Source organism: Lithobates pipiens, unplaced genomic scaffold (genome assembly GCF_037356315.1).
Source record: "Lithobates pipiens isolate NorthernLeopardFrog02 unplaced genomic scaffold, aLitPip1_a1.2 Scaffold_27, whole genome shotgun sequence".
NCBI lineage: Eukaryota > Metazoa > Chordata > Amphibia > Anura > Ranidae > Lithobates > Lithobates pipiens.
The window spans coordinates 152,603,371-152,615,600 of NW_027507788.1; the positions used below are offsets into that span (position 1 = coordinate 152,603,371).

The 12,230-nt window shown below is 40.5% G+C and overlaps 1 protein-coding gene across 2 annotated transcripts in view; it reads left to right on the forward strand.

The window, feature by feature from the left end:
• The window catches only part of PLCH2 (phospholipase C eta 2), a 998,026-nt gene that overhangs the window by 269,254 nt on the left and 716,542 nt on the right, over nt 1-12,230 (forward strand). The window contains exon 1 of one of the 2 annotated variants that reach the window (XM_077457675.1): nt 2,202-2,358. The exons of the other annotated variant lie outside the window; for it this stretch is intronic. Within the exon in view, the coding sequence (XP_077313801.1) occupies nt 2,328-2,358 (31 nt within the window). The 5' untranslated portion in view covers nt 2,202-2,327. Of the gene's footprint in view, nt 1-2,201; nt 2,359-12,230 lie in introns of those variants that run through there. 2 annotated transcript variants of the gene reach the window in all.

Here is a 12,230-nt window from a genome sequence, read left to right on the forward strand (position 1 = left end):
TCTTCTGGGGGCACCTGATGTAAGGAGGGACTCTGCTGGGGGCACCTGATGTAAGGAGGGACTCTGCTGGGGGCACCTGATGTAAGGAGAGACTCTGCTGGGGGCACCTGATGTAAGGAGAGACTCTGCTGGGGGCACCTGATGTAAGGAGAGACTCTGCTGGGGGCACCTGATGTAAGGAGAGACTCTGCTGGGGGCACCTGATGTAAGGAGAGACTCTGCTGGGGGCACCTGATGTAAGGAGAGACTCTGCTGGGGGCACCTGATGTAAGGAGGGACTCTGCTGGGGGCACCTGATGTAAGGAGGGACTCCGCTGGGGGCACCTGATGTAAGGAGGGACTCTGCTGGGGCACCTGATGTAAGGAGGGACTCCGCTGGGGGCATCTGATGTAAGGAGGGACTTTGCTGTGGGAACAGTTTGGGGATGGCCACTTCCTGTTCCAACATGATTGCGCACCAGTGCACAAAGCAAGGTCCATAAAGACATGGATGAGCAACTCACCCAACATCAATGCCTGACCTCACAAATGCGCTTCTAGAAGACTGGTCAAACATTCCCATAGACACACTCCTAAACCTTGTGGACAGCCTTCCCAGAAGAGTTGAAGCTGTTATAGCTGCAGCGGGTGGACCAACTCAATATTAAACCCTACAGACTAAGACTGGGATGCCATTAAAGTTCATGTGCGGGTAAAGGCAGGCGTCCCAATACTTTTGGTAATATAGTGTATTTTTATGCTTACCTGTAGGTACAGTGAACATCTCCTAAACATGCACTGTAGTCTGAATAAAGGAAATACGCAGTGTGAAGGGCTGACAATACTGCTGTAATTTTAGCAACATCCCTAGTGTTGTCCCTCTGCAATAAATAAGGTGGATTGAAAAAGTACAGACAAAATCTAAGGGAAGAAAAGGGAGGAAAACTGTGGGCAAAAAAAAAAAGAATGCACCCAAAGTAGAGCCCTAGTTACATGTAAAGGATAACTGCATATTTGCCTTTTCTACACCAATATATTCTTCCTTGAATGTTTCTTGCACTGAGATCCTACAGATATCTCAGAACCAAAATCATTTGTTCCCCACATTTTCATTCTTGGGCGGTGATGGCCACTAAGCCGGAATGCTTTCCCCTATTAACTGTCTGAAAACATGTATAGGGAGTCAGAGACGGGTTACTTCCTTCTGAGGCTTCTCACTCCGGTATTACACTTTTGTGATACCTTTTCACAGCATTTGTAGTAGCCAAAAATCGCCCCTATGCACATCCAGCACATACACCTGTACAGAAGACATCACACTGTACACAATCAAGCTCCATCTTTACATCTCTTAGCTTTTCACACTGCTAGGGGGAAAAAAAGATTTTCTTAGAAAAGAAGATTACAGCATTAGACCGAGTGCTATATACAGCCCTCAAATTCCGTACATCTGTCTACACACGCAAGCAGCTGTTAATACCATGCGACACAAACTCAAAATAAATTGGAAATTCAGATGGCCAGCACAAAATGATTCAATATTTGAAATATTGCTTTTCCTAAAAGCCTTGCAGGCACCCTACCGAAGCTGCATTCTGGGTTGTGGTTAGAGAGCTTACAATCAAATGTTGGATAAAATAAAAAAGTGAGAAAAAGATTCATCGGTATCCATGGTGATTACAGAGCCTTTCATACACAGATAATTAGTTGTTAATATGATACACCGCTCAATTGTATTTAAAGCTCAGTTAGCTCCTCTTCTCACCGCTTCTTCAGCACATACTACACCATAGACTTGCTATGAAGATAGATCATGTCTTTAAAGTGCTCCCAACCTTTGACCCCTGGACAAGGCAGCCGTAAGTACCAACCCCATTGACTTACAAAGCATCTTTATGTTATCTATAAACACAGGCTCTAGTGATGTTTGCTATTTCAACCTAAATCAAGGGTCAGGTTGAGACGAGAAGCTTGAGAGGTCATTATGCCAAAGTCAATTTCTTTTTTTTTTTTAAATACTTTGTCCTTATTATTCATTTAGGTATGAAGGCTTTTAACCTTCTCATCTAAAAATGCAAATGTTAACCAGTCCTCCTCCCTGTGCTCTATGGCACTGGAGTGCTATCTGACAGAAGACAGGGCAAAGTAGTGACGAATCCTTAGTGGCTGACTGATTCAGTGGGATAAATTTCAAACTAGCTTCCCATAGAAACAGACACACTTGCACACGAGATGTTCCACTTGCTGAGAAAAGCAGAGCGAGAGGCAGCGCAAAGCCAAACACAATGATGGGAGCATTTGCATCCTAACACCAAGCTGTTCAGCAGCCTACCCCTCTACACAAGACAATGGATTTAGGCAGCCTTCCACAGAAGCACAGTAGGTAGTCTTTATTTCAATGACTTTCAGTGTTTCTTTTTTTTTTTTTCCAGCCTCTGGTCCTTCAGTGATGTCTACCTGTCTTGTCTTGCTCTCTTACCTGCAGCCAAATCCAGCTGCCTCTTCTTTTATAGCACCAACCTCTTCCTTTAGTAGAAATATCATTGTAATGTTTTTGCCTTGTTAGCTGTCAAAGTCAAAAAGTAAGCTGATTTTGTGACTTTTTCCCTTAGTTATGATGACAATACCTGGGGAACAAAAAGTCACATTAGAAGCTTTGCTTTTCTTTGAATGGACTTCATTATCACTTTTACATTGAAATGTGTGGAGTTGGTTGTGTGGTTAGTTTAAGTCTGTTTTGGCTCATTTCTTGGGCAGGTTGGGAAATCTCTAGAGCTCTAGAATTCTGAAAACTGAATTAGAAGTAAGACATTTGCTGGAAAAAAATGGACAACCTAAGAGGTAGACTTTTCCCATTCCAGTCATTGAATGGAAAGTCGACTGGCTGACTAGTTCTTATTAGGTTAAGTTTGTTTGACCAGCGTCTTTAAAACTTTACACAATCTATTGTTTAAATAAAAAGACTGCTACATACTGTGCGTTCTCAATGAAGACAAATAGGAGAGCATTTTAGTATGTAACTACGGCAACGTGATACGGACGGGTCCAGGAAATGCCTGAGCATCCATCCCTAGCTTGATGCTCACTCTTTGTCAGTGTCAACCGGAGGACACGGTGCTAAGTCTCTAGTCCCCCGCCTGACACAGCGGGGAGGCTGATTGCTTGTGACACAGTTAAGCTCTGTGGATCTATGGATAAATGGTGGCAGCATCCAACCGGTGGCTTATAATGACTGCATTTAATGGCTCCCCTGCACTGCAGGCATCCATAGCAGCTAATGAGTTAAATGTGTTTTCTTGGGTATGCAGCAGGAGCAGCTAACAAAATTGTTCCCTCGTGGGTACAGCAAGCAACGGCATTCAAGCAAGTTCTCCAAGACAGAAAATGGATGCGGACAGTGCGAAAGAGTTAATGTGTATTAGTGACAAGTAGAGATGGGGATGTCAAAATAAGTATAGATAGGCTTGATGGGTGTCATTTCTGATAGAAGCATTTGCCAATCCTTTTTTCTTGCTCCTGGCTATTAAATGTGTTTGTTTTATGCAGCTTGAGTATTATACAGTTTTTTTTATGTCAAAAGCCTTAACTTTGGCATTTCTAAGCAACCTGCCATAAGCAACAAAAAATTGGGGATGGGGAGCTAATTCGTCTAGCAATCTGTATGCACCTGTTGCTGCCGGAATTTGTAAGCAGGACTTGAATGACCATTCACTTGACTTACTCTGTTCTTTATATCTTTATATGAATATATATATCTATATCTATATATATATATATATATATATATATATATATATATATATATATATAATTTATTTTTTAATTTAATTTATATAATTTATATAATAGGTATTTTATGACAAGTTGACATGTATTTTTTAGCATGATGGTCCTTGACCAGTCTTAAAGAATTTTGTTACATCGCTGCACTTGCCATCACTCAAAGGCAGGAAGGCTACCCAAAGAGTTTGAAGGGTGATTGGACATTCCTACTGCCTTCTGGGCAGAAAACACTCCAAATTCAGAGAGTTTCATAAATGTGCAAGTGTGTACATGGAAGGGTTATGGTATGGAGGAGGGCAGGGGAACAAACTTCAACCTATCCAATGGATGTTGGCTGTGGGCTGGAGGGAATCTGAATGCCACCATAAACAGCAGGTTGTCATCCAATCCATGCAAAAATTGCTGCATCAAATGTCACAACTGAGAGCTAATTTACTTATATACTACCCAGTAACTGCCACCATGCTCATATCATAATATTAATGAAGCATATGCAGCTTATTGAAATTCAAAGAGCAAAGAAGCTTTGCAAAGTTTGGTCACCAATATCAATCTATTTTCCGTCTGAAGATTAGACGATCTAGAAGATTAGTTAAAACGTAGATTCTGGTTTGCACATTTTTGTTGCCCATGGCAATGCTCACTATAATGAGCACAATAGAACTGAACAGGTATCACTGAGAATCTTACATTCAATAGACATAAACATCTGTTTCACAAACATGTTTGGAAACAAGATCAAGGCTAACCTACAGAATGCATTATATAATTTACTGCTTCAGGCACAGGCACATATTTAAAGTGCAAGGTTATTGCTCAGGGGTGGTAAGAAATTGTTTCAGAGACCAGAATCTAAATAAATAGGGTTTTTCTATGGCTTGTGTTATACAGTTATATTTTAAAAGTAATGCATGATTCAAAAGCTTACCTTATTTGGAGAGGAAATTGTTCTTATAAAGGCATGAGAAAAGCTTAGGTTATGCAGTAAAAATAGGCAGTGATTGAGTAAAAAATAATAATATTAATACTCTTTTAAAGACAAGTAGCATTATATTTCAGTTTTGACACTTGCACATGCTCCAGAGCTTGTATAGTGCTAGATGTGTGTATTGTCATGTTGGAACAAATCTGTAGACATCGTTGGACTGTAGTACCTTCCTTCAGCCAGCATGTGTCACTGTAGCTCTTAAAATGTATTGACTGCGCCAACTATAATACAAGTCTCCAGTAGCTACGGGGACCATTGTGGACTAAGTACCCAGCTTGCTAAACACTAGGTATAATAAGAACTTTTGCAACATTAAGTAGAAACTAGTATTTTTTTTGAAAATATTTTATTACTACAACTGTAAGTTAGGTCCACAGCAACTTTTACATTTTTCGTTACAGCACCATACTGTTTATTCTTGTATCTATGTTGGACAGTTGATATACACACCTTTGATGAATTGCTGTGGCAAAACTAATTAAAGGAGAAGACAGCTTTCAGGAGTGAGTTGACAGTGGCTGTTTATGGCTGTCTGTGGGGGCAAATACTTGCTAGCAAAACAGTTCTTAGGGGCAAATGTCAATTGGGACGAATAGGAAACCTGTCTCAAGGGCTGTGACCTTCCACCATCCCTTTCCATTAATGTAAACTTGCTAGGATCAGAGAGCTGATTTTGCAAGTTTATGGATAGCAGGATGTTTGTCATCATCATGTCTTTATATCTGACCGCATTGTAATGACTGTGGGCAACCCAAGGTTTATAGCTGTAGATGACCATTTCAAAAGTCTTCCAAGCCCTACTAAGCGGCACTAAGTATCCTCCACCCCCTCTTATAGAGTTTATTTGAGGGGCCAACCCATCCCATTTGCATTGGGCTGCATCCCATTGCTACCATTATTGCATTTATGTTTTTGTTCTTTTTTGGACCCTATAAAGAGCACCATCACTATTTTCACCATTTGCTAATTGCACTGTAAATGGTAAAATGGCATTTGGTTCTAGGAGACTGGTGACATCTTTTTTCATGGCTAAAAGAAATTCTCAATCCAAGGACCCAACACACATTAACCCTCTCAGTAATCTCCCTTATTAAACCTAGGATCATATCTGCATACTATACACACCTCTCATGTGCAGAGATCCTCTGCAGGAGCACTGAGGTCCCAATCCTGGAAATTCCTTCTTTGGTATAGGAAGCAATAACATTAAGGGCTTAAGAGGCAATTGCCCTGAGCCCACCAGCCCAGGAGGCCTTAGAGAAAATTCAAGCACTGTAGCCTGGATCCCAAGCCAGGAAACCTGTGGCTGTACAGGTCTAAAATTAAGGAGAAAAAAATAGCCGACCCCTCCCCAAATTGAGCCCCTGCAAGAAAGTAAGATTCTACCACTGACCACTGTCACTGACCACTGTCACTGAGACCTATTTTCTTCCACTGATCACAGATGCATGTTTTTCCCACAGACCTTCAATCATCTTTTCTTCCTTATGACAATTGACCATCAACACCTTGGCATTGCTCTTTTTTTCTTTCCATTGATCACGTATGCTGAGGAATATTTCCTTCTACCTGTCACAGGGTCTTGGGCCAATTTTGTGTATGTAACCTAGAAATAATAGAAAAGCCAATAAGAGTCCATTCACACAGCGGCAACACGACTTCCAGCGCGACTTTGGGAGGAAACTTGGACACGAATTTAGTAAGAATCACAGTGCAACTTGGGGCAACTTACAACGCAATTTGAAGTTGCTTCCAGGACAGGGGACTTTGTTAGTGACCAATCACATAATAATCAGCTCTGTGGGAGGGAGGGGTTTGCCTAGAAAACTATTTTTACTTCCTGGAAAGTTGCTTCAGTTAAGACAGGGGATCAGACTTGGAGGCAACTTCCATTGAAATCAATGGGTACAAGTCGCCTAGAAGTCGGATTGAAGTAGTACAGGAAACTTTTCTGAAGTCTGAGCGACTTCAGTAGTGTACATTAAGACGGCTCTCATTCACTTACATTGATTTTATCATGTCGCACGACTTTATTTTGAAAATAAGCATATTGTAAATGCAGTTTATTTAATTAAAGCGGTTCTTCACCCTAAAGGGGAAGTTCCGCTAATCTGATCCCTCCCCCTCTCCGGTGCCACAATCGGCAGCTTTCAGGGGGGAGGGGGGTGCAGTTACCTGGATAATCCAGGTATCTGTACCCACTTCTGGGCAGACCGCCGCAGACCCCCGCAGACTCCCAGCCCCCCCCCCCCGTTGTGTTCTGGGAAACACACAGTTCCCAGGACACAGCGGGGACCAGAAGAGACGCGCAGCGCCACTCGCGCATGCGCAGTAGGGAACTAGGCAGTGAAGCCGCAACGCGTCATTTCCCGATTCCCTGACAGAGGATGGCGGCGGGGGTAGCAGCGAGACGAGCGATCGCTCGTCATCTGCCGCCGACATCGCTGGACCCTGGGACAGGTAAGTGTGATTTTATTAAAAGTCGGCAGCTGCAATATTAGTAGCTGCTGGCTTTTAATATTATTTTTTTTAGGTGCAAAACCACTTTAAGAAAATGTTTGTAATTAATCACCATGATTCCTTGTTTAGTCATTGGAGAGTCTCAAATAAGCTACAGTCACGTGGACTACTTGCTACTATATGGACTACTTGCTACTATGTGGACTACTTGCTACTATGTGAGGTTCTGCTTTAGGAATCACTACTCTGTGTATCCTGCAGTGATGTAGTGACTGGTGGGACAAACTGTTTGAGACACAGGAAATCGACACTCCCAGAAGTGTCGGTTTCTAAAGAAATTTACCCGTTTTTTTTTTCTGCATTGGAGTGTCATATGTGACAGCAAAGAAGGGGGATGTCATTCTTGCCTAGGCAAGAAAGCTGAATATGCTAGCCTGGGACCCACAGAGCAGGTATTTTTGGGGAAAAAAACAAAAATTCAATATCTGATTATTTTACAGGAGGAAAACTATATAATGTTACTAAAGAGATTAAAGGTCTGTTTTAAGTTTGCTGTCAAGGTCACTTTAGATACTTAACACACATGTGTTGGTTTACACAATGCTGACCCAATTTCCATTCATATCTAAAAGGAATCTTTAAAAAGACAGCAAATGAGCGTTATCCATGGCATAATTCTTCCCTCTCTCCTCTATCTCCACATGTACCGTGTACAGCAAGCAGTTCACACCTCTATAAAAGTCTATTTCGGTAAAATATTAGATCTACATAAGGTGTGATAGCACCAGGCTATTAGCTGGCAGCACAAGATCAGCATCCCCAGCCGCTAGCCGAGACAGGTAATTAGCCAAGTGATGGCAGGTGCAGGGAGAACAGCAGAGTCAAACAAAAGCGCCATCTCTGCCCAGGGGGCAAGATGATTCTTTGCAATAAATCCAGCCAAGAGGTTAGGGAATGAGTGGAGAGAACAAAACTTCACAAATATCGCTTCCTCCCAGCTAGGCAAACACAGACGGCAATTTCAGGTCGAGCAGAAGGACCGCCAGCATCAGGGAAACCAAGAGATCTGAGAGTGGGGCATTCTCTATTAGATATATTGTTATCAGTACACAAATATATAAGGTAATAAAACAACAGTTCTGTCATTCTGCAAACGTTTGGTGAACTATGCGACTGTGTCCCCTTAAATCCAAGCTCCATGCAAAATAAAAAAATACACAATATTGGGACCTGTATTATCTGCCAAAAAGAAGTATAGCACTATGCAATGCTGTCTGGCTCCCAGTACCCCCCCAGCCCTTGTCTGCTGGAAGCTAATATAAAGACATACAGTAATTAGGTATCTAAACTAGCTGTGTTCAACACGGTGTTCTTTTTTTTTTTTAATGGAACTAAATGGTGATGCTTTACATTCATTTGGATTTCAACTTTAAAGAGATACAATAATTCATACTAACTAATTAGTATGTATCTGTTATTGTGGATCACATTTAATAATTGCAAGCTAAAATCTGGTTTCTCTAGGAAAAATGCTTTATTGCTCTTTTGGGCTTATTTGATAAGGCAATACAAAAAACAATGCCAAATGAGTAGTCTGGTTTAAATATCCCACACTGCAAGGGTTGGTGCTCATTTATGTCTGTGGGACAGGAAAATCTGTTTTACTTACCCGATCCTCCACTTATCCGCAGATGATGCTCCCTTATGTTTTACTTACCCGATCCTCCACTTATCCGCAGATGGCGCACTCAGATTTTCTGCTGATTTTTGTCTTCAGATTTACCAAAACCATGTAGTACAAGGGCCCACCTGATTGCATACAAATTGAAACTCCTAAGGTTTGACCTCATATTATATGGTTTTGGTAAATCTGAAGGAAAAAAATTAGCAGAAAATCTGGTAGTGTATGTGGGGCTTTATGTTTCAGCAGTGGACTGTCCCTTGGCATTTTCACATCCTATGCAGGACTTTGAGCTCTGCATTGGTCTTGATGACATAAGAGGGCATCTGACTACCAGAGCAAGGGGAAAAAGAGGCATGCAGGGACTGGTCTTGCAGTGCAGAAGAGTCTTCAGAAGCAGGGGATCACATAAGTAAAGCTGCTTTTTTCAGCCCCCTAGACATTTATGAGCATTTACCCCTCGCAGGGCAGCTTCACTAAAAGGGAGCCATTTTACTTTCCTCAGAATTCCGCTTTAAAGGGTAACTTTATTTTCATGGAAAAAATTATAGCAAATAGAAAAATAATAATATAGCATTTATATTTGTTACATAATCCATATTGTAATTTAATGTTATTTCAAAAATTACCTTTCATTTTCAGTTTGCAGTGCTGTAATTTTCTGTAAAGTCCAATACAACATGGCAACTTGAAGGTTTTCTGACAACCAACTCTCCTGCTTGTCTGATTGGCTCACTAATTTTCCCAGAAGTTTGCGCTAAGATACAAGCCACATTTTAGGCATCCCCTGCAATGAGAATTTCAGATTTGGTGAGATACGCCCAAAAGCTTAAATACTCCTAAAGGGATGCTGATCCTGCAACTTTCCTCATTAGAATACTGAGAGGGCACCAGGTAGTTATAATGAACCAGACTCTCCCATTTAGAATCATTATGCAGGGCAGATGGTAAAAAAAACAATAGTTGGGAATCTGCTACAATGTTTATTAAAATCCCTGCAATGTACATTGATACATTGATCTTCCAGAGGGAATTTTTTTTTTGCTCAACAAAATTGGAGTTACTCTTTGAGAAAGAATTACAAAATAAAAGGAATCATCCCTAGATGTACATGTATTCTCCACCTAAAAGTTTTGGGCAAAGAGATTTTAGGCATTTTAGGTGACATTTAACACACAACAAACATATTTACTTTCTTTCCTCCACTGATAAAATCTGCTGTTTCGAAAGCCAACCCTGTCACCTTTTTGTAAATTGTGTTAAAAATCCTTTACAATGAGACCACAAAAGCCACAACACAGAAACCTGCCTACTTACCTACCTGGTGGAGCAAAAAGTAGATACTATCAGAGAACATAACCCGTGCTGTTTCAAGGTGTATACAAAAGTAAGTAATCAGAAAGACTTTGTTTGTTCTGGAGGTTGGAGGGACACTACATCTACTTTATCTACTTTATTGGTTTTACAAGTGTATTTCATCTCCATTGTTTTACTGAAGAACCCTGTTTTTTGGGTCTAGTGAGTATGATATTTAAAGCCCTTAAGAAGGGGGCATTGTGAGCCCCCCCAAAATGAGCTGGCACATACAGGATTTTTTCATGGAATTAATGGACTTAACACTATCTACATTGTTTCCAAACTTATTGTGCTCCCACATCCTGATACACAGATGAGAACATAAATGGCATGCTCAGAAGACATTCACTATAATACCAAAAGTATTGGGACACCTGCCTTTACACGCACATGAACTTTAATGGCATCCCAGTCTTAGGCAAAACTAGTAGCACTAGTGCAATAAATCACAAAAATAATGTGTTAATTAAGCATAAACAACCAGTGACAAGTGACAAAAATGCTAAATATTAAAAACAGTCTTAAATTGATAGCATGATCCAAAAAAACGATCTTCACAAATTCTTGAATCTTCCACCACAACGCGTGCTTGTGACACTTCTCCCTCTGATGAGCACAATCACCGACTTGTAATGCCTCCCACTCTCGTGTTCGGCTTCAACTCTATTAAACCCACACCTGGGGTTACAAACGACCATCCACTTGATCCACATATTAACTTAACAAGGTGAAAAGAATAAATAAGTGCTCCACATGTGTGATAACATTACAACCAGTTTATTAAATCACACCAACACTCCAATGATTGTACTCACATTTCACATAGTGGAAAAAAGCCTTAAGTGTAACATACAGCAAACAAAAGCCAATGGTTCAGTGTTGTACTGCGGCCTCGGCGGACCAGAAGTGTTCGCTCAAGCGTAATATCTCACATCGCTCACCCACTCCTAGGTTGCTGCTTTCGGTGGCAGTGTAGCTTCTCAGTAGAGTACAATGTCATTTGAATTTACTACAGTCTTAGTCCGTCAGATTCAATATTAGTCCGTCGGATTCAATATTGAGTTGGCCCACTCTTTGAAACTATAACAGCTTCAACTCTTGTGGGAAGGCTGTCCACAAGGTTTAGAAGTGTGTCTATGGGAATGTTTGACCATTCTTCCAGAAGCACATTTGTGAGGTCTGGCACTGATGTTGGATCCACACTCCTAAACCTTGTGAACAGCCTTTCCAAAAGAGCTGTAGCTGTGTTAGCTGCAAATGGAGGGCCAACTCAATATTAAATCCTATGGACTAAGACTGGGATGTCATTAAAGTTCATGTGCGTGTAAAGGCAGGTGTCCTAATACTTTTGGTAATATAGTGTATATTGCGTTGAACGTTCTCAATAATGTAAGATTGTAGTAATAAGCAACACTGAGAATTCACTGAGATCTCATACACTGGTGCACTGAAATATGCTGGAGATGTTTATTACAATGCATTACATTTGTTTTAGCATCTTCAAATTCTGTAAGTGCACCTTCTGTTTGCCATGGTAGGTAGTCACATAATTATACATAACTTTATCTATATTTTGTTCAGACTTATAATTGTGCATTTAATAATCACACATTTGTCTTTATATGCATAAAGCCATTTGTTTTATTAATGTTCTTTTATACATTGGAGGATAACTGTTACCAATGTTCATGATTATTAATAGTATGGTGATCACTCTACTGCAGAGATCCATCATTGTATCATGACAGCTCTAGATCTTGTAGATATAAGGCAATGGTAAAGGACTCCGTGGAAAAGCCTATTTCAAATTGTTATTTAAAAGGAACATTAAAAATACATACATCAGTATAAATATGCATTAGTCAGAAATCAAAATAATCTAAAAGCCAACTTCATCTATATCATATATTTGGTTTTGTATGACAAGCCATTTAAATCGTTAGCTGTTCAAGTAGTATATACAGTATAATATGTCATTATTCT